The following is a 25437-nucleotide window of genomic DNA, read 5'->3' as shown; positions in this document are numbered from 1 at the left end:
CCCGCCTCGGAGCCATCCATCGCCAGCGCCCAGATCCGCGGAACGCAATGTTCCTCGCCGCATCCATCCCGGGCCGGGCTCCCGGGGGTCACATTCGGGCCCCCGACCCCTCTAACTTCCACCGCAGACAAAAGGAGGAATTGTTCCGGAGCCAGGAATCAAAGCCTCAGTCGGGCGGTATTTTGGATGTAATAAAATCGAGCAAGTTCGAGCGCGCTTTTCAATTCGCACCAAGCGCCTCCAGGCACTTCAAACCCCTCCTGCCAAAAAAAGATCTGTTGTTATCCCTCCGCGAGGGAACTTGGCAGGTGAGGTCGTGCCCACCTGGGCTGGGGCATGGGTGGGACACTGGCGCTAATACTGCACATTCATTAAAAGCCGATAGTCGTTTTATCGCTCCTGGGAGGCTGAAAGGCCGAGCCAGTGCTGATGGATGACGAAGTTCGATCCCGAGACCTAGCGGTTATTCGCTGTCGTCTGCGGCAGGCTCGCAACCCATTGAGCTATATTAGATGTTTTACAGCGTTTATCCCACCCTGGAATCTGAGAGGCAGTTGCACCACTCAGAGATGCAAGCAGGGAAATGCACGTGTCGCATTTAACCTCAGCTCTGGTACCCACGTGGCCAAAGGTACTGTCAGCCTTCGAGCAAAGGTGGGGTAAAGGTAGCTCAGTGGGTTGTGCACTGAAGCTGCAGTGGTTGGTGTGTGTGTAATCTGCCGGTTAAAGAATTGACTGACTGACTGAATTGCACCCGACCGGGGCCTACTCAGCTATTCATGCTTCCGAGGTGGATACAGTTACTCACAGAGGTTCTAGGTCCTTGGCCAGATCTGAATTCTCCAAACTTCTGCAAGTTAGAGAGGAAACGGGAGCTGTCCTGTCAGATTCAAAATGGCAGAACATGTCTTTCCTGAGTCAAAATGCGTTTTAATGCCGAAATTGTGATTACATAGAAGTGGATGATATACTATGCTCCAAAGAAAGTACTTCTATTTCATTCTGTGATCTCAGATGAATCCTCAGATTTTTAACTCATTCTTCGGGTGAATGGCTGCAGGTGTTTTACAAATGTCCCTAATTCAAGGACTTTTAATATTTGATGTCAATGTCAGTGTTCACAGTTGACACCCCTTCTCCAGTCACGCTGGGCCTTGTTTCGGATGCTATTCAAGCACACCAACATATATAAACACACGTACAGACCGCTATCTTAGCTCAAGCTTTAATATCAGTTCCGTGGAGGGCGGATCTGGTTAAATGCTGCGGATACAGCAGCTCGGGCACAAGTTCGATTTAAAAAAAATGCATTTTTGAAAATCACTGACATCTGGCGCGTTTGATTAATAAAATATAGTAAATGCGGAAAATAGGCTATTTTATTCTCAAAGAAAACAGTGTGCTTTTATTCAATCTTATTTATTGATTGTGCAAGTAATCTAAAACATTGTATACATATGTTTTATTAGTATGTAAAATACGATTTTACCTCCTGTCTTACTTCCTAAATAATTGGGGGGGAAAAATTACGTTCATGGGTTAAGATTGCTAAACACAAATTTCAAGAGGCTGTTATGTTGCTGGTATGCGCTAGGGCTTTAAATGGGCAAGGGTTGTCCGGTACTCAGTACCTGCACTTCTTTCATTTGAAAGGGAGAGTACCTGCACTTCTCAGCTCTGCTGCAATACATTTAATTGGACAATACTGACACTTCTCAGGAGAAAACAGGCACTTTAAATAGGGAGCACCTGCAATTCTCAGCGCTGCTGCAATACATTTACCTGGACAGTGCCAACACTTCTCAGGAGAAAACAGGCACTTTAAATAGTGAGTACCTGCACTTCTCAGCACTGCTGCAATACATTTAACGGGACAGTACCTACACTTCTCAGAAGAAAACAGGCACTTTAAATAGAGAGTACCTGCACTTCTCAGCACTGCTGCAATACATTTAATGGGATAGTGCCAACACTTCTCAGAAGAAAACAGGTACTTTAAATAGAGAGTACCTGCACTTCTCAGCACTGATGCAATACATTTAACGGGACAGTGCCAACACTTCTCAGAAGAAAACAGGCATTTTAAATAGTGAGTACCTGCACTTCTATATTTTCATTTAAAACACTGGTGTGCGCAATCCGAAACTGGTTAAAGTAAATTGACTGGTGACAGGGCACGAGTGCCACGGATGCCACTGTACCTCGGCGTTGCATCACCAGGCTCACTGCAGATGTCCCCTGTCCAGAAACAGCGGCGCCAGCTCTGCACAGGGGCCAGACTGCTGGGCAGCACAGACAGATATATCAACACTCACAAGCCGTGCCTGCCAACTGCGGAAGACGTCATAGGAAAGTTACGCGGGGTGTTGAGCTGTCCCAGAGGAGTTGTGCTGTGCACCTGGCCGGTGGGTGTACATTTATTTATACTCCTGTATCAAGCTAGTGATGCCGTGTGGGGCCCTGCTGACAAACGCTATCAGTTCGTAGCATGGTAACAAAGTCATGCAGATGAATGGTTCGGCTCAAGATCAAACGGTGTATCCCATGGTCTTGCACTCTCTAGTTTTGATTACACCTCATCTTGAAATTAACGAGGCCACCTCCAACTACAGCTCCTGCATGGAAGTCCTTATCGATAAATGTGCCCACCTGAAGTGCAAATGATCCAGACCAAAACCCTCTAGTCCCTGGTTCTCAAAAGAAATTTACAAAGAAAGAAAGCTTATCAGAAAATGTGAGAAAGAATAGAGACTAGAGCCCTCTCACCTGAGTATGATTAAGCTTCGCAAAGGGAGAAAATAATACAAAGACAGAATCCTTAGAACCAAATCCTCCCATATCAGAGCCCTTGTGAATTCTGCAAACAACAGACCAAAGCACCTGTTCGGGGTCATTGCACAGGATACTAACCCCTCCACCACTTCAGCTCCTAAGTTATCCGTGGCCCACTGCAACTACTTCTCAGATTTCTTTGATATAAAAGTTAGAGCCCTTCATATCTCTCTAACCAACAGTGACTAAAAATGGTTGAGATTCCTCCATGCAAGGCACTGCAAGCATTGTCATCTTTCTCTCCAATTTCGGAAAGGGACCTACAATGAACAATCTCCAAAGTAAAACCCTGAAACCACCTTCAGGACGCCACCCCATGTTCTATCAGCAAATCTCTTGCCACACACCTACTCCCCCATGGACCAACATGGTCAACTCCTCTTTCAAATAGGGCCCTTTTCCAGAACGACTAAAAGTGGGGCAAATCTCTCCTCTCTTGAAAAAACAACCTCTTGATTCAGAGAAAACAAACAACTATTGCCCAGTCTCCACACTCCCATTTTTAGGCAAATTCATCAAAATTAGTGTAATGTCCCAACTTGCTTCAATTATTTGAACAAACAACCTCCTAGACACTCTTCAATCAGGTTTCCGCCAGGTACACAGTACAGAAACTGTGATCCTAAAAATAGTCGACGACTCCCTTAGAATCCTTGATTCCGGTAGGTCCTGCCTCCGGGTCCTCCTGGATTTATTTGCGGCATTCGACACTGCCAACCACTTGGGCCTCCTTCGCACCCTAGAACAATGAATGGGATGTGGAGGCACAGTCCTCAACTAGTTCTCCTCATACCTAACCAACCTTTCCCAAATTGTGAAATAGGTACCCGTTCTCGAGACCAGTCAGCGTTGATGGAGTCCCTCAAGGTTCGCTCCGCTCCCCAAGCCTCTTGACCTGTTACCTAGAACCATTATGTGTGATTCTCAGAAACTCTGGAATTCTTCTCCACGTCTACGCCGACTATACCAAATATACATGAAAAGTCATCCCCAGCAGATGTAGCCTTACTTTCAAAACACTGTTAAAAATGCAAAATTGGATGTCCAACCATCATTTAAAACTCAACCCAACTATAACAGAATTTCTTTTGATTTTATCTCTGAAGGCTAAAACACCTGAAGAATATTGGATGTCTAACCTTCCCGCACTGGATGGCTGTCCTGCCATTGTACAGATCGCTAGATTAATTGTTATCACCCTTGACAATCATCTCGATCTTCAAAGGCACATCATAGACATGGCTAATAGCGCACAGCACCAGCATAGGCAGCTTTGGGGGCATCAGACAATTGATTCCAAATCAAGACCTCAAAACAGTGGTGCAGTCTCTTGTTTTCTCCAGACTAAACTATGGAATCACCCTTCCCTCAGGTATTCACAAAGTTCACCTAGGCCCACTGAGAGCAACACTACATGGCCTGCATGGAAGTCCTTATTGATAAATGTGCCCACCTGAAGTGCAAATGATCCAGACCAAAACCCTCTAGTCCCTGGTTCTCAAAAGAAATTTACAAAGAAAGAAAGCTTATCAGAAAATGTGAGAAAGAATAGAGACTAGAGCCCTCTCACCTGAGTATGATTAAGCTTCGCAAAGTGAGAAAATAATACAAAGACAGAATCCTTAGAACCATATCCTCCCATATCAGAGCCCTTGTGAATTCTGCAAACAGACCGAAGCACCTGTTCGGGGTCATTGCACAGGATACTAACCCCTCCACCACTTCAGCTCCTAAGTTATCCGTGGCCCACTGCAACTACTTCTCAGATTTCTTTGATATAAAAGTTAGAGCCCTTCATATCTCTCTAACCAACAGTGACTAAAAATGGTTGAGATTCCTCCATGCAAGGCACTGCAAGCATTGTCATCTTTCTCTCCAATTTCGGAAAGGGACCTACAATGAACAATCTCCAAAGTAAAACCCTGAAACCACCTTCAGGACGCCACCCCATGTTCTACCAGCAAATCTCTTGCCACACACCTACTCCCCCATGGAACCAACATGGTCAACTCCTCTTTCAAATAGGGCCCTTTTCCAGAACGACTAAAAGTGGGGCAAATCTCTCCTCTCTTGAAAAAACAACCTCTTGATTCAGAGAAAACAAACAACTATTGCCCAGTCTCCACACTCCCATTTTTAGGCAAATTCATCAAAATTAGTGTAATGTCCCAACTTGCTTCAATCATTTGAACAGACAACCTCCTAGACACTCTTCAATCAGGTTTCCGCGAGGTACACAGTACAGAAACTGTGATCCTAAAAATAGTCGACGACTCCCTTAGAATCCTTGATTCCGGTAACTCATGCCTCCGGGATTTATCTGTAGTATTCGACACTGCGAATACCACTGGACCTTCTCTGCACAGTAGAACAAATAATGGGATGTGGAGGCACAGTCCTCAACTGGTTCTCCTCATACCTAACCAACCGATCCCAAATTGTGAAATAGGTTAACCCATTCTCGAGACTTGTCAGCATTGATGAAGGAGTCCCTCAAGGTTCGCTCCTCTCCCAAACCTCTTTACCTGCGACCTAGAAACATTTTGTGTGATTCTCTGAAGCTCTGGAATTCTTTTCCACCTCTACACTGACGATGCAAAATATACATGAAAAGTTCATCCCCGGTTACTGTTGTCCGACTTTCAAAAACACTCTTAAATATGCAAAATTGGTGTTCAACCACTTTTTAAAATTCAGCTCAACTAAAACAGAATTTCTTTAGATTTTGTCTCTGAGGGCAAAAACTCCTGCATAATATTGGATGTCTAACCATTCCCCCCTGTATGGCTGTTCTGCCATTGTCCAGATTGCTAGATCCATTGTTATCACCCAAGACAATCATCTCAATCTTCAAAGTCACATCACAGCCATGGCTAATGTTGGACAACACCAGCATAGGCAACTTTGGGGGCATCAGACAATTGATTCCAAATCAAGACCTCAAAACAGAGGTGCAGCCTCTTGTTTTCTCCAGACTAAACTATGGAATCACCCTTCCCTCAGGTATTCACAAAGTTCACCTAGGCCCACTGAGAGCAACACTACATGATGCAGCGTGCTTCGTTTTAGGTCTCAAGAAATTTGACCACACTAACCCGGCTCTGCTAGCTTAACCCACCAATGGCTTCCCTTGAAGCGTGGGCCTAATTAAAAAACTCCTGCATCACCCACAGAGCGCTACACTCCTCTTCACCCTCCGATCTAAATGAGAAACTAAAAACTTCCAGAGCAAATGCCCATTCTCTGCTCCGGGAATCTGCCCAAGACCAATACGTGTGCCGGTTTTTCTCTGGTTTAGCCGAATCTGGAAATCTCTGCCGACCTCCCTCTGCCTAACCACCTGACTAGTCACCTTCAAAAAGGACCTCATGCTACTCTTATTCGACAGACATCTTGGTTAATCACCGTCGACCAGACATAAGTACTCTCTCCACCATGATCTGAACTATACAGCCACGGCTCGTGCAGGGCGTTACACCGGGCGGTGACGTCAGGCAGAGGAGGGGCAGGGTGGGCGGTTGTAAAATGCGGGATATAGACGATGTCAGATAAGTACCGAAAAAAATAAATAAAACAAATTACGTTGCGCACGCTGCATCACATTTGGCGATGCAGCGCGGGTAACGAAATTTGTTTTTTTGTTTTTTTTCGGTACTTACCTGACATCGTCCATATCCCGCATTTTACAACCCCCCACCCTGCCCCTCCTCTGCCTGACGTCACCGCCCGGTGTAACGCCCTGCACGAGCCGTGGCTGGAACTATATGACCCCAGCCATCTAAATCGATGCTTTAACTGTGTACGAGCTCTGGCCAACTGCTGTTACCATCTCTTGGGCTAACTCCTGCACACATCTACCAGTATAATTGTCCAAGTTTAATTACTGTAACTAGAACCTGCTGTAACCCATGCGTCTTGCTACTGTTGTAAAGCGCTCTGATGCTTTAGGGCCTTGTCCGCCCTATATAAAATTGCAAAAATATATATATCAAATGAGCTCAGTTTTCTTCACAGATGCAATGTGCAGCGAGGAGGGACAACCATTACAGGTCACCGAACAGTGGGCACTGGGCAAAGAGTGCACAAACAACACTTTTATGCAGTGGGCACTCTCAGAAAACACAGAAGATTGTCATTTATTTCCGATAGGTCTATAGTGTTCTCCCTTATGTTAGCCTAACTTCTCGTAGCATGCTGCCTTTGCTTTGCAAACGTTACAAAAGAACATGCTTGTTTTTGTGCTACAGATTTATTTTACAAAAAGACTGCACATGTTTTGTTATTCAGTTTTACCGCTGGGAATTAGCCGGAACATTTCATACAAGGTCGTAAAACACTGTGCTCTGATTTCTCTGTGGGCGGACACACACCTGACATAATAGACACATCCAGCTGCTGTTTTGAACATGCAACTCTTATCATAGAAACCGGAATTTGCTGTTTTGAAAAGCAAAGGTCCTGAGGCAAGAATGAGAGCTCTATTGCCTGAGAGGTAGAACAACTACCTATGAATGCCAGGAACAGGGTCTACGACTAATGCCAGAGATGCTTATATAGTAAGGGTAGGTTTAGGCACAACAGTCTTCCAATACGACAGCTCTTTTCATTGTGTACAGTTTCTTAATCATGCCAATCACATATTAACTTGTATACGTCTTTTCATTGCAGCGCAGTTATTGCAAAATAGAGCACAATCGTTTCAATAAATATTGTAAGCTTTCTTCGTGTCTCTTTTCTGTTCACTGTGGATATGTATGAGTGCGAGAACGAAAGGTGATGGCCAGCTGCCGCGATCCCTGAGAGGGTCTGGAGTGCTGGGTTCTGGGGCGCCAAATTACTTGTTCTTTGGAAGGTTAGGAGAGCAGGTAAGGCACTGTGAGCTAGTCTGGATGTGGGCCATAGATACTACTGTGGTTTGGTGACTCAGTTCAGACATACTGATCTTCTGTAGTCCCAGGCACAGTTCTGTATCCAAGCAGAATCCCTGCAACAAGATGTGCAGTGTTTCAAAGTACCTATACTCTGTTTATAAGGTTTTCTTTCTTTGATTGATGGCTGCGATTGGTGTGAATATATCAGCTGGTGGCATCGTTAGGACCCTCTACCCCAGATGGTAAGGAGATTGGGAGGATATGAGCATCTGTGTCACAGAGGTCAGAGAAGACACATATCCTAAGGTCAGAGGTCAGGGAGGCCATGAGAGCCTTCTGAGGTTCACCTTCCATGGCTGGTGATGAGGATGAAGGCACAACACCTTAGTTAACCTGGCAGTCAGAAAACCAAGGCAGGTGCAGCACTGTCAATGGCTCCAGGAGTTCATTCATACCACAGATGTTCCCAGTTTCATTTTTAAACAGAATTGTAGTTCATCGAATTTTATTTTTCATAGATGGTGAGAAAGCAGCAATCCAGTGGACTCATCTTCCAGGCAGACCACTGCGGCTTGGCTGAATCTAGCATGGCCAGCTAGGAGATGGGGATAACCGCATGCACCAGGCAGAGCAAACCCCCCAGTTTCAGCTCAAAATGTAGGTTTAAAAAGAGACTAATCCCATTAGAGTGGGCATGTATTTTAATGCAGGTCAAGAAGTCATTACCTTCCCCGACTGAATGTAAAATTCAATGCTCGTGGACACACCTTCTATGCAAGTCACGATTATTTGACATTACCTACAATGGTTGTAAAGGAGAAGGCAACAACCAGATAAATCACTAACATGCAGGTCTAAAGCCTTGACATTGTCTATCATGGTTTAGAAGACAATACCCATGGCCACAACTACCATGATGTGGATGCTCCTAGATTCCAGAACGGACTTCGGACGGTCGCCAGCTGGATGACCTCCAACTGCCTCCAGCTGAACGCAAAAAAGACGGAAATTATGATCTTTGGCAAGCAAACGGAACTCTGGGGTGACAGGTGGTGGCCTTCGAATCTGGGTCCCACGCCAACTCCGGTTTCGGAGCTAAAAAATCTTGGGGTGTGGCTTGACCCAACTCTCACCTTCGTCTGCCATACAAAGCGCACGGCGGCTTGCTGCTTTGGCATCCTGCGCGGCCTACGTCCTGTACTAAAAATTTTTGATGCGACGACCAGGCAACTCGTGGTGCAGGCAACGGTGATCTCTCGACTCGATTATGCCAGCTCCCTTTTGATAGGGCTGAATCGGGCCGAAGTCACCCGCCTTCAGCGTGTACAGAATGCAGCGGCTAGAGCAGTTGTGGGCTTACCCAGATTCTGCTCTACTACTAACACTCTGCGTTCTCTGCATTGGCAGCCGATTGCGCAAAGGATCCAGTTCAAAGTACTCTGTGTGGCCTACAAGATCCTTAAGGGCTCTCCTGCTTTGATTCTTTCAAATTTCTTGTCTCTCTATGTCCCGGTCCGTTCTTTAAGATCATCGGACCTTGAACTTGCAGTCGTTCCCCGTTTCAAGCGTAGCTGTGCTGGCGGCCGCTCATTTCAAGTACGTGCCGCGGCTCTGTGGAATTCTCTTCCCCTAGAGATACGTGCCCTTGGTGATTTGCTCTCTTTCCGTAGAGCTGTCAAGACTTTTCTGTTCCCTTAAATCTTCTTTTTATATTCTCTACAGTTGTGTTGTGTTGTTACCTTGTCGGGCGCCAGGACGCTCCTTTGCTGGAGCATCTGTGCGCGTAATAAATTACCTTAACATAACATAACATAACATATACGTCAGGAAGCCCAGACTTAACCTACCATTGTCGATTGGAAGAAGCTATTATTAATGGACACACCTTCAATGCAGGTGAAGCTGACTTCAACTACCACTGTTGGTTAGGAGAATCCAACCCCTAAGGGCACTCCTTCCATGCAGGTCAAGAAGATTTGACATTGGCTCCCATGGTCAGCAAGGACATGGTAATATCCATGTGCAAAACTACAATCCAATTCAGGTCAACAAAGCTTGCTTTCACCTACCTTGGTCAGAAGATAGTGCCTCGTGAGCATACCTACCATGCTGGTCAACAAGTCTTAGCTCATTTACCAATCTCAGACAATAAACCCACATGGACACACTTTTCATGCAGGACATTATGCCTTGGCTTTTCCTACCATGGCCGTTTTGTAGAGGACACAAACAACGAATCCACCGACCGTCGAGCCTAGAGGGAAGTAACTGTTCCAGCTATTATAAGTATGGAGTCCACCCATGCGAACATCTGGAGAGGGGTCATTCCCTGAACACTAGAGATTTGGTGTACAAGTGACCTAGAAGATAAACAAATGTCTAGACAACTTTTCTAAATATCAATAGGTCTTTCTCCCTCCTCAGAAAACACAGAAATAATTAATTTCCCTTTTTAATCTCTTTTCTTTTGGTTTATCTTCCTGCTCTGAAATGGACACAATGAACAAAGGGCGTGTTACAAAACACCTAAATAAATAAATACATGTCTTAAAAAAAATCAGATAGACCACCAGATGCCCTCCTTGCCTCAGTGAAAAACCCAACAACTGGTCAGAGGGCAGATGTGGGAGAAGTCAGGTATCAAATATTTTATAACAGCCTGAGCCCCATCTCCCTGAGCCCTTGCTCTGCCCAGAGACAACTGATCTTAGATTCCTGCTGGTGTGCCAAATGCAGGGTCGCACACTAGTAGAAAGCACTGAAGAAAAGCATTTCAGCATACCCTTGGAGTAGCAAGTGTAGCAGGAAACTGTTGGACTGTTATAGCACCGAGCACCCCCTTCACACAGCCTCAGCTCTTTAATCTGTTCGAGCTATGATTAAACAAGAAGTTTTCTACTTATTTATTTGAAAGTTTTATATAGTGTGAACAAGACCCTTGCGGGTATCAAAGCACTAGACAATGTTAAAAAAGAGACATACAGAATATCATAATATGGACCCAAGGAAAAAAAAAGAGGAGTCGATCTAACAACTACTTTTGCCTGAAATCTGCAGGTTGCACACCAGTCTTTCCGGAAGTGCCTTAACCTACTGAGATATCTCTTTCTACATTTTATTTCAAACTTTAAAAAAAAGCAAAACTTTCTGTAGGAACAGGAAAGACAAAAATGTTTAATTAAGAAAAATGGTTTCTCACACTTGTGAATCCCCCTTTTGTACAAGTATGGAATTTATTGCAATATTGGTGGATATCTATTGCATTTTTGTGATCTATACATACACAAGCTGTAAGAACTCGACCTTTTCTGCATGCCCACCCCAGATAGTCACCTTTTTATTGACCGTATTTTTGCAGCTGAGCTGTGACACTGTCATTCAGCCCCACAGCGGTTGTATGATGGAACAACGCATGGAATTACAGTGCATGTCTTAACAACACAGGGGCATATTCACGAGGAAGTGTCGGGGAGAGGCGTTAGCCTCCTTGGCTTAAGGCCTCTCACCGCCACTTCGGAAACGCCAGGCTGCACCCTATTCTCAAGAATGTGGCGCAGCCTTGCGTATCCCCCTGCGACGGCGCTAAGTCTCACGACTTAACTCCAACGCAGGCCCCCTGATGCAATGGAGCGCTCAGATAACCATAGCTTTGCTTGGTCCAGCATTGAATTATGGCTCCAGCTCTGATGTAAGGTAGATAGGAACCACAGGGTAGAGGAAAAGCATTACAAAGCAAAGTGAGCCACCGTCCAATCAGGGCCACCCCTGCATCTATCTTCCAATCAAATCCCAGCTGGATGACATCATCCAGACAGCTTATGATTGGATAATTTCTGTTCCAGGTGACTGGTGTCACTGTGAGGGCCACACCGAGTGAGTGTGCATGGACAGTATTCAGTGCAAACGCCCAGAGTCACCTCGTGCACAGTGAGCACGTATCACGTTTTCAATGCAGCACACAGGCACTTCACTAGGTGCAGTGAGAGGCAAAGTGGGCGCACTCGCATGGAGCTGATAAGTGCCTAACACGCTTGTGAGATTCAAACTTGTGCTGGTCAGTGTCAGAGTTAGCCAGGTCCATGTATGGAAACTGGTATTTCCCAAAAGAACAGCAATCCTGGACACTGGGAGGGCTGGGGCAGAGTCAGTCACATCTCAGCTCAATGTAGTACATGGCTGAACTCTGCCCTAGTGGCCTTGGAGACGCATCATTCAATATATCTAAATCTCGCTGTAGGCCAGTCCCCTCAGATGTGTGCCAAGCCTCCATGCAAGCAACAAACATGTGGAAAACACTGTGCACAACATGCAAACATCAAGCCTGGAGGAAATGCAGAAAACACCTGAAGATTTCAGCACACCGTTAACAGATGCTTCAGGGTTACAGCAGGCTCAACACAATGTGTTAGAAATGAAACCACACAGCGGAGGCGTGAGGTGAACAAATGGAGACACAGCAGAGTCCTCTAGTCAGAGATTACTGGGACAGTGGGCCGAGGGGGGGCAGGTAATATCAACCGAGACTGGGGACCTATCAGGACCCACCCATTCCACCTGTTTCACTTGGATGTATGACGTTACAACGCATACATTTACATCGCGGTACTTTACAAATTCGGTTTTTACAACGCAAGTTGTTACAACAACTTGGGTTGGAGGGCTCTGGACTTGGGAGTAGTATAATTTACTATTCTAACTCCACTCTACATACAGTAGGGAAGGTGTTGGATAGTAAATTATACTATTCCTTGTCCTAGAGCGCCATCCAGAGCAAGTCGTTGTAACGTCATACGTTGTGAAAACCGCGATGTAATCCCTGCGTTGTGAACGATGGCCGCCCAGTGTACCCCCACTTACATCTCGATATCCTTGTCTTCGATAGGAAACAAAACCAATATCTGTTTTGGGTCCAGTTGACTCCACCATTTCTGCAAGTGGCCTGTCCTGTGTGTCATATTCACCAATGCTATGATGCGGCTCTAAGATCTGCAGCCAGTAGTGACATGCATTTTTCGGACTCGGTGGGGCCACTGACATTAAAGATTTGCTGATTTTGGATAGCCTACAGGTCATCGAAGCAGCTGGCTTCGGGTGATGCAACCAGTGACGCAAGCAGCGGGTCTTTGATGCTGTTACCATCACCGTAAGAAGCTGGTCTTGGTTGGCATTACTAATCTGAATGAAAGCTATTGGAAGGCAGAGAAGATACATATCCCAATGATCTCTTTTGGAGGCGAGTACCAAGCTCTGCAATAGGATGATCTTGGGATGTAGCCATCAGTGAAATTATGTTTTATGTTAGAGCCATGAGTACAACTAGCTTTCTTCCAGTGATTCAACCACCCTTGCAACAATATGATTTTTGTGGGGTGGCCATCATTGTCATGAGTTGTTCTTGGGTGGTTTGGCGAGTTTTGGAATGACCCAATCTTCATGGTACAACCATCCTTGCAGCCTGTTGGTTTTTAGTCCCAGCCAGTCCTGCAGTGGGAGTGGAAAAAGGATCTAAACACCATTGGATGGCTCAAGTCTTGGGGTGTAACCATCACTGAAAAGGTCTTGTGTGGTCTAACAAGCATTGCAATGAGCTGGTATTGGGTGTTGTGGCTGGCGACACTATTAGCAGTTTTCGTGCCGCACCCATTGTCGGAATAGATTTGTCCTGTTTGTTGATGTAGTCACAGAAGCATATTTTCGGTTTGTCTTAAATCCACGTTAATGCAAGAGGTCAAAGGGTGGCGTAACCTGCATCCCAGTGTAAAAATCTCCAGGGCTGTAACCAACATCATGATAATGGAGTGTGCGGCATGTCCAAAGCGTGATTTTGGTTGTTTTTGTCACAAAAGATTTTTTGTGGCTGGTCCTGGCCAGAATCAGAATACATTAATTTGTGTATCATCAACTATAGCTCGGTGTTTGGTGAAATTAGATAACACCTCAAAAGCTTTAAACGAAATGACATGGGTAGATATAGCTTGGTCTTGGTGGCACTGTTCAAAATCTGGATAGCTCTACGATTGGCTATATAATTAGAATGACAATGGCGTATATGTGGGTGTCATCAGTCTGGAAAACAAAAGATTTTATTTCGATTCACATTGGCCAGAGTCAGACTAACTTGGTATTGATTGGCATGGGCCAACATCTCACTACCTTTATAATTGGTGTATATAGTTAGAACTCCAATGGTGTGGGCCAGGGGGGCACCAGTTATAATCTCAAGGATAGGGGCCAGGGTGGCATCAGTCTTAATCTCAATGGAATGGGCCAGGGTCGCATCAGTCTTATTCGCAATGGCATTGGCCAAGGTGGTATCAGTCGAAATCTCAATGGCATGGGCTGGGTGGCATCAGTCTTAAGCTCAAGGGTGTGGGGCAGGGTGGCATCACTCTTAACCTCAAGGGTATGAGCCAGGGTGGCATCAGTCTTAACCTCAAGGGTATGAGCCAGGGTGGCATCAGTCTTAACCTCAAGGGTGGGCCAGGGTGGCATCGTCTTAAGCTCAATGGTATGGGCCAGGGTGGCACCGATCTTAATCTAAATGGTAGGGCCCAAGGTGGCATCGGTCCTAATCTAAATGGTACGGGCCAGGGTAGCATCAGTCTTAATATCAAGGGTGTGGGGCAGGGTGGCATCAGTCTTAATCTCAATGGCATGGACCAGGGTGGCATCACTCTTAATCTCAAGGGTGTGGGGCAGGGTGGCATCAGTCTTAATCTCAAGGGTGTGGGGCAGGGTGGCATCAGTCTTAATCTCAAGGGTGTGGGGCAGGGTGGCATCAGTCTTAATCTCAATGGCATGGGTCAGGGTGGTATCAGTCTTAATCTCAATGGTTGGGGCAAGCTCAGCATCAGTCTTACTCTCAATGGTATGGGCCAGGGTGGCATCACTCTTAATCTCAATGGTATGGGCCAGGGTGGCATCAGTCTTAATCTCAATGGTATGGGCCAGGGTGGCATCAGTCATAATCTCAATGGTTGGGTTAGGGTGGCACCAGTCTTAAACTCAATGTTTGGTGCAAGCTCAGCATCAGTTTTATTATCAATGGTTTGGGCCAGGGTGGCATCAGTCTCCATGGTATGAGCCAGGGTGGCATCAGTCTTATTATAAATGGTTTGGGCCATGCAGGCATCAGTCTTAACCTCAATGGCCTTATTTTTAATGTCATAGATGGAATCTCAGTAGCCTGGTCACAGGTGGCATTGGTCAAAATATAAATCACTTGGGTGAGACTTTTCCCAATTCCAGGTGCCTGGTCTAAGCTGAAATTGGGCAACATCTCACTAGTTGGCTTGGAGGTGTGCCTCAGTCAGAGTCCCAGTACCATGGTTGTGGGCACCACTGGTCCCTCTGGCAATGCCACAGCCTTGAGTGGGAGGTGAAATGATAGATATTCCTTCCATGACTAGAGTGTCATTCTCATGCCTCAAAGGCAACACATACACACATGTGGCATGCAGATGTTGAAAGTCAAACCATGCAGATGGAGCAGCCAAGAGAGGAGGAAGGAATGGAACAAACCAGAGAAGGTGAAGGACCGCTGCCGCTCGAGAGGAGGATGGGTGGCTTTCATGCTTTTCCGGATGTTCCGGAGTTTGGCATTGTACTCTGACAGGAGTCACAGGACAACAAGCCACAGGAGGGAGGACAGAGACAGGAGAGCGCGTTGATGGGAGAGTGCAGGCATGAGAGGTAGGAAAATGGAATGATGCACGAACGGATGGCAAAATGACGTAACGAGTAGATGAGTGGTATTGTAGATAGGGTTGGATGCAGGCGTGGGAGGGTGGTTGGTGTGTGTGTCCATGATGGGTTATGTGGGCATGTGGTTCAGTGGAATCATGGTGAGTGGAACAATGGAATGATGGATGTATGGATGAATGGGTAGTGCCATGGATGGGATATTATATGGTTGTGTGAGTCAACAGGTAAACATGAATAGATCAAAATATGATTGTAGTAGCAGATGTGTGAGTGGAAAGTGTTCAAAGTCAACAATTGTGTGCATGTATGAATGAAAGGGTGAAGTAAGTTTCCCATGCGTGGGTATCAATTGAGAAACCATTGGAGTGTAGTTGATTTGTGAAAATGAAAACAAGTTGAAAGTTTGGTAATTGTTTTGGAGAATGGGGTGTTGGTTTAGTGAGTGAGTGATATGCAAGATAGGGATTCGGTGGGTCAATGTAGGGGTGTGATGTATAGAGAGCCAGTCGAGGTGTAGGTGAATGAATAGAACGATGCATGGGTGCATGTTTTGGTGAGTGGTAGGCGTGTGCATGGATTGATGAATATGGAGATGGAACAGACACAACAAATTGACAAAGACAACACAATGAGAGAGAAAAAAAGAAACATTACTATGAATTTACAGCATACAGCTGATCAGAACAGAGACAGAGTGCATGAATTGAAGATGAGCTCCAGAAAGTTGCTGAATGCTCAGCCCGCTTTCACATAAAACTGCAGAGCATCCGATCTACCCCCTCAGAATCCTCCACCAGCCACAAGATAAGTGGGAAGAGTGAAAGGATGCCATTGGCCTACTCTTGAAATGAATGACAGAGGAGCTCTACATATTCAACAGAAACAATCTGAGTGAGACCCACAGATCTGACGTACAATACCACATAGTGCTTGTCCTACTCTAGCATCCGTACTTGGGTACCAAAGCCTCCTGAGATGCCTCCATGTTCTGGCTATGTCCAGGGGTTTTAATATCATAACATGGAAAGTCCACTGGACTAAGGCATAATAACAGAAGATTGCAAGACATGCCAGAGACTCTCTACGACGGGTAAGGATGGAGCAGAAACCGCTGCACGCCACTCACTTTGACGCAGGTCTGCCAGCCTTTATAATTTGGGAAGTTGAATTATACAAAGGAGAGAAACCTCAAATGAAAAAGCTGTTTGGTAAACTTTGTCTACATTAGGGGGATAATAATTCAACCAATATATGCATATTTGTGTGTGTATAGATCAGAATTTCCATTGATATCTGTGTTTTGTTTTCATAATCACTTTGGCACCATTTGATTTATCTACATGAAACTTTACAAGAAAAAGTTGACCAGATTTGGATTTGGCAGGGCAATTTTCATGTAGATCCACCAATGGAGCAGAGAAATGAGTGGGGTCAAAAAGTGACTTTTCTTATTTTATCTCCAATAGGATTGATTGTCTTCACTCACATCTGCACAACAAGTGGCTGAACACACCTACACCAAACGAGGCATGGGAGTAGAAGTTCACTTAGGGAACTCTATTAAAAATAAAAATACAAAAAAGTGTCATTGCTCGGCGCGGTGCAAATCCGATGAGTATTTGTCGAGAAAACAGCGTTACATAAATATGCATTGTGGGCTTAGAAAGGTAAAATCATTAGAGTTATTTGCGGTTAGTCTTTGGATGGTCCCTGAACAACAGTTTAAGGACCATCTTCGGACCCAAATAAAAAATATAAAAAAGTTAATTTGAATGGATGATGACAGAACTTTTTTCTGCCCATCATCCAGTTTAGATTGGAGAACACAATCCCGGGTTTGCAAACCTGAACAAACTGACTGGCTTGAAAATGTTGTTCCAGCTGCAATTACGGGATATGGGCCCCGGAATCTGGAAAAAAAGTGAAGGAGCCCTAAGGGGGATATGGGGAACACCCCATCACCCACTGCCTTATGGGGGAACTCCAAAGAGAACTCCCTGGAAACAAAGACGAAAAAGTCTAGACTATGTTCCTGGGTTCGCAGGAACCATGTGGGGTTCACTAACCTGCATCATAGCCCGAGTTCGGGAGTCCAACGCAGGGCCCATGAACCCCATGGTAAGGGCTCCCCAGACCCATCCAGAACCTCATGTTATGCTTGTGGACCCGGCACCTGATTCACAGATCCCACTGAGGTCCAATAAGGGCCCACGAGTCTGTGGGGGTTCGCAAACCCCAGCCCGTATGCAGTGAGTGGGTGTGCAGAGCTCGCTTCCTGCACAAAGCTAGAGTGGATTTAGACAGGATTAAAAAAAAAGAATCCTAAACTTTGGAACTTTAAGTAAGTTGAAAAAAACTAAATTCTCGCAAAGGGCGAACATTCCCTGTGGTGTAAAAAGTGACCCTGGACAAAGCACTACGCTACGCTCGCATAGTTTGCGAAGTTTCCGCTACTTCGCACTACGCGAACTGCACGTATCACAGGGCAAACACGCGTAGCATAGTGCAGCAGTCATTTTTTGCTTGCTCGCGGTCCTCAACGTCAAGTTGGCGACCGCGAGCAAGCAAAATGACACCCAGGCGAGACTTTTTCTTCGTTCCCGATGAGCAACATCAAGTTGCCGATCGCGAGTGTGGAAAATAAACCTCCCGGCGGGATTCTCAACACGGGGAGGTCAGGTTTCTCATTGCGAGTGGTCGTGTATGCTCGCAATGAGAAACTACCAGTCCGCGTTGAGAAAGCTGCCGCTCCAGTAAAAATCTACTTGAGCGGCAGAAAACTACAGCTTGCACTATGCAAGATGCCTTTTTTCAAAGATTGCACAGTGCTGGATGCTTGGCCGCACTGTGCACTCATTGAAAACGGCATCTTGCACAGTGTGAACAGGGTACTACGCAGTTCGCGTAGTGCTACGCGTAGCGCGAAGTGCACTTCACGTAGCTACGCGTAGCGCTACTTCGGGAACTACGCCCAGGGTTAGTAAAAAGAGTGCTATTGGCCCCTATGCCCACATGGAAATTAGGCGACTTGTGCACTTTTTGGGTAGTTAAAAGGGTTTATATCAGTATAGGCGTCTGCAGTTCCGCTCTGAGAGTCTGTATTCACAGCCCCTTGATTTCACCGCCTTGCATCACTCCGCCTGCCTGCTCCCAGCAGCTCTGCCCCCAGCCCTCTCCGCCTGCCTGCTCCCAGCAGCTCTGCCCCCAGCCCTCTCCGCCTGCCTGCTCCCCGCAGCTCTGCCCCCTCCACCCCTTTCCTCGCTCGCAGGATTTCCAGAGGGATCCGGTGCAAGTCCCGGACGAGGCCCGGATGACGAGTGGAATTCTCCTCATGCTTTTAGGCGGGACACAGCACCGATTCATGGCTGCACCCGAGCAGAGAGGCCCCACCCGAGCCGAGCGGCCCCCTGCCCACGGTGACTCATGGAATGCCTGACTCACGCCATCTCCTTAAATGTCAACGCTTTCAGCTGAGAACGGCGCTGCCAGGGTACCGGGGAAAGGGAGGGTTAGACCCACATTATCCTGGATAGTAATATGTATAATACTTTTGTGCTGTACAGTACATCGCGGCCTGCAGTTGTGCCCGTCTATAAGCGATATATCTAGCTTACATTTAATGATACTCGCCTTACCGACCTAGGCAGGATGGAGGGCGGAGGTGGTACTGCCAGGATTCAACCGAATCATCTACGGATCACAGCAGACGCCAGCGAGAAGCGTTTAAATCGGCGAGCCTTCGTGCCAGCTAGAATGATACTTCAAGGCACAAAGAATTCCGAGGCCATAGGAGGCTGGTGACCACGCCGTTTATGACGTCATGGTAGACATACGTCAGTTTGATGGCCTTTTACTCCCATCTGACACCCCTATGTCGTTTAATAACCCCCTGCCCCTTCCAATTACTGTATTGCTGCCGGGCCAGCTGTGTTCTGGGCACGAGGACACAGAACAGATAAAGAATATGCCCTGTAGAAGTAACAAAAGGCAGAAGACATCATCTGAACCTGCTCAAGCACGTGGTGAAATCATTTTACTGCAGATCCTTTCATTGTGAGCCCTCGTCTGTGCCGGGTCAGGCGGCAAACTGGACTAACGCGCCCACCCTAGGGGTCTGTGATTGACCTCATGATCAGAGGATCAAATCCTGGTGGGTCCACTCAGCCTTTCATTCTTCTGAGGTCAATAACATTAGTACCATTGAGTTGTCCAACAATAAAAGTCTGTTATTCAGCATTAAGATACACTTCTGGGTGAATGTGTGCTTGATAAATAAATATGTTATGTCCTGGACTTTTCAGACAGATGAGGGCGATCACCAGCCAGTAGAAACTGGACATGTGGAGTCAATAGGGCCTGAGAAAGGGTGCGCATAGGCTGAATGGAGCTGAACCCTATGCGGGGTACAGGGGGGCTCGAGGAGCGGCCACGAGTAGGACAAAGCGGGACACTGGGTCTTACGATCCTTCTGTTCCATCCTTTCCAGGATTATGGGTCTCTTCGCTGCCAACAAGCCGCTGCCACTCCAAACACTCCCGTCAATGTTCTACACTTCAAGGTCAGCTCAAGGGCATCCCCCTGCCATGGGTCTGTCACCGGAGTGCTATCTCTACTGTTCATATCTGCGCAGTTGAATCCGTTTATCACACATCCCTATACTTAATAGGAGGGATTTAAGTGGGAGGAAAAAGCAGATGGTTTCTTAAAGGGGCGTGGCCAATGTTATTAAGGGCATGGCTTAAAAACATACGCTAAAAATCTGTGCTTAGCATAGTGTGCCATCTGAATTGTATTTTGTTGTTTCTGTCATTGCATCCAGATATATGATACAAGTAACATCATACCTACCAGTCAGGACTATTGGCTTTGTCAGTGGTTGTTAGTTGCTTCAGATAAATAAGCAAGAACTGTGGCTTGTATATAATGTTGAAAAAGCTTCCAATTTAAAGCACTGGTGACACCAAGACAATGTTGCTGCTCCTGAGTTTCAAAAAGTGAAGGGAAATCCAGAGAGAAAATGACACTCTTTAAAGGATTTCCCTTCCCATACAACCTCACCTGGCATGACGTCATGCCGTAACTTCTCCACTAGTGAGAAGTGAGCAGTGTGAGCAGCGCACATGGATGTAGCTGCTGTCACTGTAGCCTGGAAACAAACGGACCGCCTGTGCCAGGGCACAAAACAGAGCCCGAAAGAGACCCATTTCGGGGCCTCCTCTAAAAAACTGCTGGTGCTCAGACCCGGTGAGACCCGGCCCACTTAAAGCCCTGCTTTATAGGAACTGTTTCCAAAACAACCGTGTTCAAGTAAAATGTACAGCCCATAGATTTGGAACAACGCAACCAGAGGCCCTTCTAATGTTGGCAGACACCCCAACAACTTTCCATGTCCAGGCAAGCTATGGAGGGTTGACCTGTGTCCAGCCTGGGAGTTGTACAGTAGTGTAACTTCACACATGACTCTTCTGGCCCTCAATATTACTATATCACTCAGCGGTTTGCAGCTGGCTGCAGTTCAAACGAACTGCATAACGACCCTCTTGTTATTATTATTGCGTCTTATAAAGCACGCAGCTACCCCAGAGGGTTTCCTGGCGCTAGACCCTGTAGAGTGAATGCAGCCTCTGGTCTGAAGCAGCCAAGCCTTCCATCCCGTGCGAAATACCGTGAGAGAAGAACCGTTCCGCAGCGGTCCTGGGAGATCATTGCAAAGCTTTGGACCAAGATACGAAAATGATCAACAAATTCTTGGCCTCATCCTACACGGCTCTCTTACACTCACCTACAACACAACTGCTACGCGTCTTGACTATCGGCCAGCACGGTGCCACTCCACTTCAGCATGCCACCCATCACCCACTGAGCTGGCATGGAATAACTAAAGAGTTCTGCCACACTGTGTGTCCCACCAGGGGCGGCCATAGGCATGTGCAAGCCGTGTACCTGCACAGGGCCACCAAACCCGAGGGGTTGCCACGCCAATATATATCCTTAATATAATAACCCTCTGAGGATGCATACATATTTGCGTGGCGGCCCCTGGCAGGGATTTGGCGGCCGCTTGCTCTGTTCCACTTCCAAACACCCTGACCCCACCACCCCCCTCTTCACTGGCCCCTCCTTCCGGGGCCCCCTACCTACGCTCCCTGCCCAGGGCCGCCATGAGCCTAGAGCTGCCCCTGCTCCCACTTCAGTACTGTACGCTAGTCCACCACTGCAGGTCCCTACGAACTGCATACTGTGACCACTGGAGACACTGCACAATGACAGTCATATAAAGGACGGTAGTAAACCCTTTTAAAGTGAAAACCGGACAGCATGGGACAGTGAAACACGGCGTTTGCCCATCAGTCAAAGAGGTCCATCTGGGGTAAGCCCCATGGGGCAAGGACGAGCTCCCCTTCAAGACAGAGCTTGTGTAGGGCACATGTCTTCACCTTCAAAGGCACAGACTAATGATGTGGAATCACCTTTGAGAACTGCTTTGACGGTGCCAATGACCTATCATCAGAGACCCTACGCGAACGCCTTGTTTGTTTGCATACTAAATCGCAGTGTTGACTTGGGATGCAGATGTAAAGCCAGCGCGGTGGAATGCAAACTGGTACAGGTCCAACTCCACCAACCAATCCAGGAAATGTTTCTTAAACTGGGGGATCAGAATGTGAGAACATCTGTTCTGTAGGTGCAAAGACCTGGACAGTTGCAAAGGAGTGCAGAGAATCCAGAGAGGGCGGGACATGACCCTTCTGAAATAGCATCACTCACTGGGCAAGGATGACGGACCTCCAATGGTCACCAATGGACCAATGGATGATATTATTTTCAAGAGATCAGATTAAGCCATTGTCATCAGACTGGCTGCAGAAGAGGAGGAGGACCGCTCAAGTTGCTGCTGTTGCCTCTCTCTGACACCCCCCAGCCTGTGAAGTTGTGAAAGACCTGGTGGGAAGGTATGAGGGTTGATTCTGTCTGGCCGTATGTGGTCTGGAGTAATAGCCAGCCTTGCAGCATTGTTGGTGAAACTGCCCAATGGGGAGGTAAAACCGAGGGAGCATGCCATGGCCTTTAACCACAGGTGCATCAAAAGACCAGTTGCATCCCCAGGGCGGTCCTTTGGGTGCTTGGAATCTGTCTGCTCTTTGAAAGCACCGAAGGGCTTCTTTGTGCATCCCATAGGATGCTGGGAGCTCGATCAAGTAAAGCAGGGGCTGAGAAACACTCGAAGCTTCTTGTCAAATTCTAGTCAGGAAACGGCATGTGAACTCAGCTGCAGGTAATCCTGCCTCTAAGACCACAACCACTGTCCTTATTACCAAGGAAGAGTAAGTGACATCCTTAGAAGTTGGCATTGAAGAGTAGGTGAAGTCAAGTTTAGCCGAGGAGTCTCCTAACCACTCACCGTTGGGAACTTCAGAGAAACCCCAGCATACGTATTCTGGGGAGGAACGTGACTGTCAGGCTCACAGTCATTATATCTGCTGTAAATGCAAGCATCTCCACCAAATAAGGCCTCCATCCACACCATCCAGAATACATTCTGCGGCCTCGAGAGGTCTGTGCTATGGGTTGTCCTTCCAACGAGGTTTCAAGCACACTCAGGTGAGTCCAAGATCTGTTCAGTCAAGGAAGGCACTGCGGGACCACCAAAGAGATGGCTATAGGAATAGACCCAGAGGGGCTGAGGGCGGTGCCACTGTTGGAACTGGGCACAGGCCTTCAGGCTCCAGAAAGAGAGATTGAGGTACCCTCCAGGTGCTAAAGCGACAAAAGAAAGGCGCCCGTCAAGGGTTAAACCATGCAGGAGCCAGAGCCACAGATGAAGTTCTCATTGTCCAGTGGTGGCAGGTGGTCACCAGAGGGTAATGGAGCATCTTGGAGAATATTCAATATAACACTTTAAACGCCATCATCTGTAAAGCAGCAGTAGCAGGGGCAGTGATCCAGGCTGCATCTTCTCAAGGATTAGCTGTAGCTCCAAGGATCAATTGATACCCGAGTTGGGGGTACACAGAGCTGCAAACTCTAAACACGGTCTTAAAAACAGGATCTCTTTCTTGAGGATGAAGAGAAGCCTTCTTTTTTGGGCCTTCTTTGGTATTTTAATGAAGTAAACATGTCCTCGGAGATCACTGTTGATGCTAGACATCTTTGGCGGTGATATCACAAGGTTCCTTTCCAATAAAAAATTCTATGCTTAGAAATTATTAATATTTTTGTAAGTTTGTATTTGTGCTGCACGTTACAGCACAAGTGCAAAGTTAGAAAAGAAAACCTTTCCCAAACATTCTGCCTACCTCAAGGAGGTGTCATTTTTTCACACAAAGCCCTGTCTACATTATTAGGTAGGGCTTTGCATTAAAAACCACTGGGGGTTGCATGTACCACCCGTGGGATGCCCCCGATGCAAAGCGGCGCCAACCACGGCTTTGTGTTTCTTTCCAAGTAGATCCCAATTCAAGACTTTTCTCCGGTTTGTGTCGCTATTTGAGACATTGCACTGGTGCAAGCCTTGGGAAATGTTGCCACATGATTTTATACTATAAGCACCTTGTGAAATGTTCCAAGCTCCTAAGAGTCACTGCATACTTTTTTCAAACACAGAGCACCGCACACTCTGTGTTTCATGGATAAAGGAATCACCAAAGGTCTGTTTTACTCTGGTAGACATGCCCACACACTTGGCTGTGCCCTGCTTGGTACAGCCTGCCCTGCCCATCCTATCTGTACAAGCCATGTACGTGCAGCCCCTGTGTTTAGGCTCAATGTAGTAGTGTAAACTCGCATTTTGGAGGAGCTGGGACAGTTCAAGAGAAAATAATAAATATTTATGTGTTGAATACACAACACACGACATTGGAGATATGCGCGTGCCAGGAACTGACGGCAGATGGAATGTGGTCACCTTGAGCCGTGACGGGCACCTGGACATCAATATGTGGACATTATGTACTGTCGTACATCCCTGTGGTCCAGGAAGGGCTTGAAAACATTGACTGCAAAACACAGACTCAAGAGCAGCTACTGCCAAAGTACCTACCGTACGTAGAAGGCCACCAAACAAAGTGGTCACCCCAACCTTCTACCAAACGCTTGCCCCAGATCTGCTGCACTGGATTTAGAGCAAGCAATAAACCCAGTCTTCAGCAGGTGGGAACTGAAGGTCCATGGAAACATGTCAATGGGTCCAACTTTTTGTAGGGTTCGGTCTCTGTCAAACCAGGGATTTTGGCAGTGCATGTTTTTGAGTCTGTTTCTTGCATGTACAGTGACTCAGTGTGTGTGTGTGCTTTGTACTAGCCCCCGGGCTTGCCCTCCTTCTGTCCTGTTAAAACAGAGCTCAAGGGACTTACTGCACACAGTATAGGTTAGAGACTCCAGTTCAAGGCATGGTTTCAAGGGCTGCCCTCGCGTGTACCATACTGGGCAGGGTTTGGCCACATTCGGATCATACTCAGTATGCTAAAGCTACACGCGTGCCCTGGATGCAGGGTGGGTGAACTGGCCCTTATGTGCATTCAAGCTTCTTCTAAGCTTCTTATTCCTCTAGGATGTTGAATATATTTCTTTAAGTCTTGTAACCTTCTCCACTGGGACACACACTCTGAGCATTATGGCTTCCTGCATCTTTTCTCCATTCACTGTCTTTGCACCAGCTGGTCAGCAGAACGCCAGCTCATCGCCCTCAAAACTCTGTAACACTGTTGGCGCAATGTCCATCCTACCCATCACACCTCTCACTTTCAGCGCTTACATCTACTCTCCGTAGACACCACTACACCAATGTCCATCACACCACTCACTTTCAACGCTTACATCTATTCTCCGTACAGTCCACCAGCCCATCTTCCAACACACCTCTCACCTCTCACTTTCAACGCTTACACCTATTCTCTGTACAGACCGCCCCCACCCCATCACACCTCTCACTTTCAATGCTTACACCTATTCTCCGTACAGACCGCCCCCCTCCCCATCACACCGCTCACTTTCAACGCTTACACCTATTCTCCGTACAGACCACCCACTA

General features: G+C 46.8%; 1 protein-coding gene across 2 annotated transcripts in view; it reads right to left on the bottom strand.

Moving 5' to 3' along the window:
• Positions 1 to 25437, bottom strand: part of TNS1 (tensin 1) — a 1078078-nt gene that overhangs the window by 121211 nt on the left and 931430 nt on the right. Inside the window, exon 19 of one of the 2 annotated variants that reach the window (XM_078679262.1) lies at positions 15225 to 15311. The exons of the other annotated variant lie outside the window; for it this stretch is intronic. Within the exon in view, the coding sequence (XP_078535388.1) occupies positions 15225 to 15311 (87 nt within the window). The remainder of the gene's footprint in view (positions 1 to 15224; positions 15312 to 25437) is intronic. 2 annotated transcript variants of the gene reach the window in all.

The sequence above is a fragment of the Lissotriton helveticus genome, chromosome 3_1 (assembly GCF_964261635.1).
Source record: "Lissotriton helveticus chromosome 3_1, aLisHel1.1, whole genome shotgun sequence".
NCBI classification, from domain to species: domain Eukaryota; kingdom Metazoa; phylum Chordata; class Amphibia; order Caudata; family Salamandridae; genus Lissotriton; species Lissotriton helveticus.
This window is presented reverse-complemented; position numbering and strand designations above follow the sequence as displayed.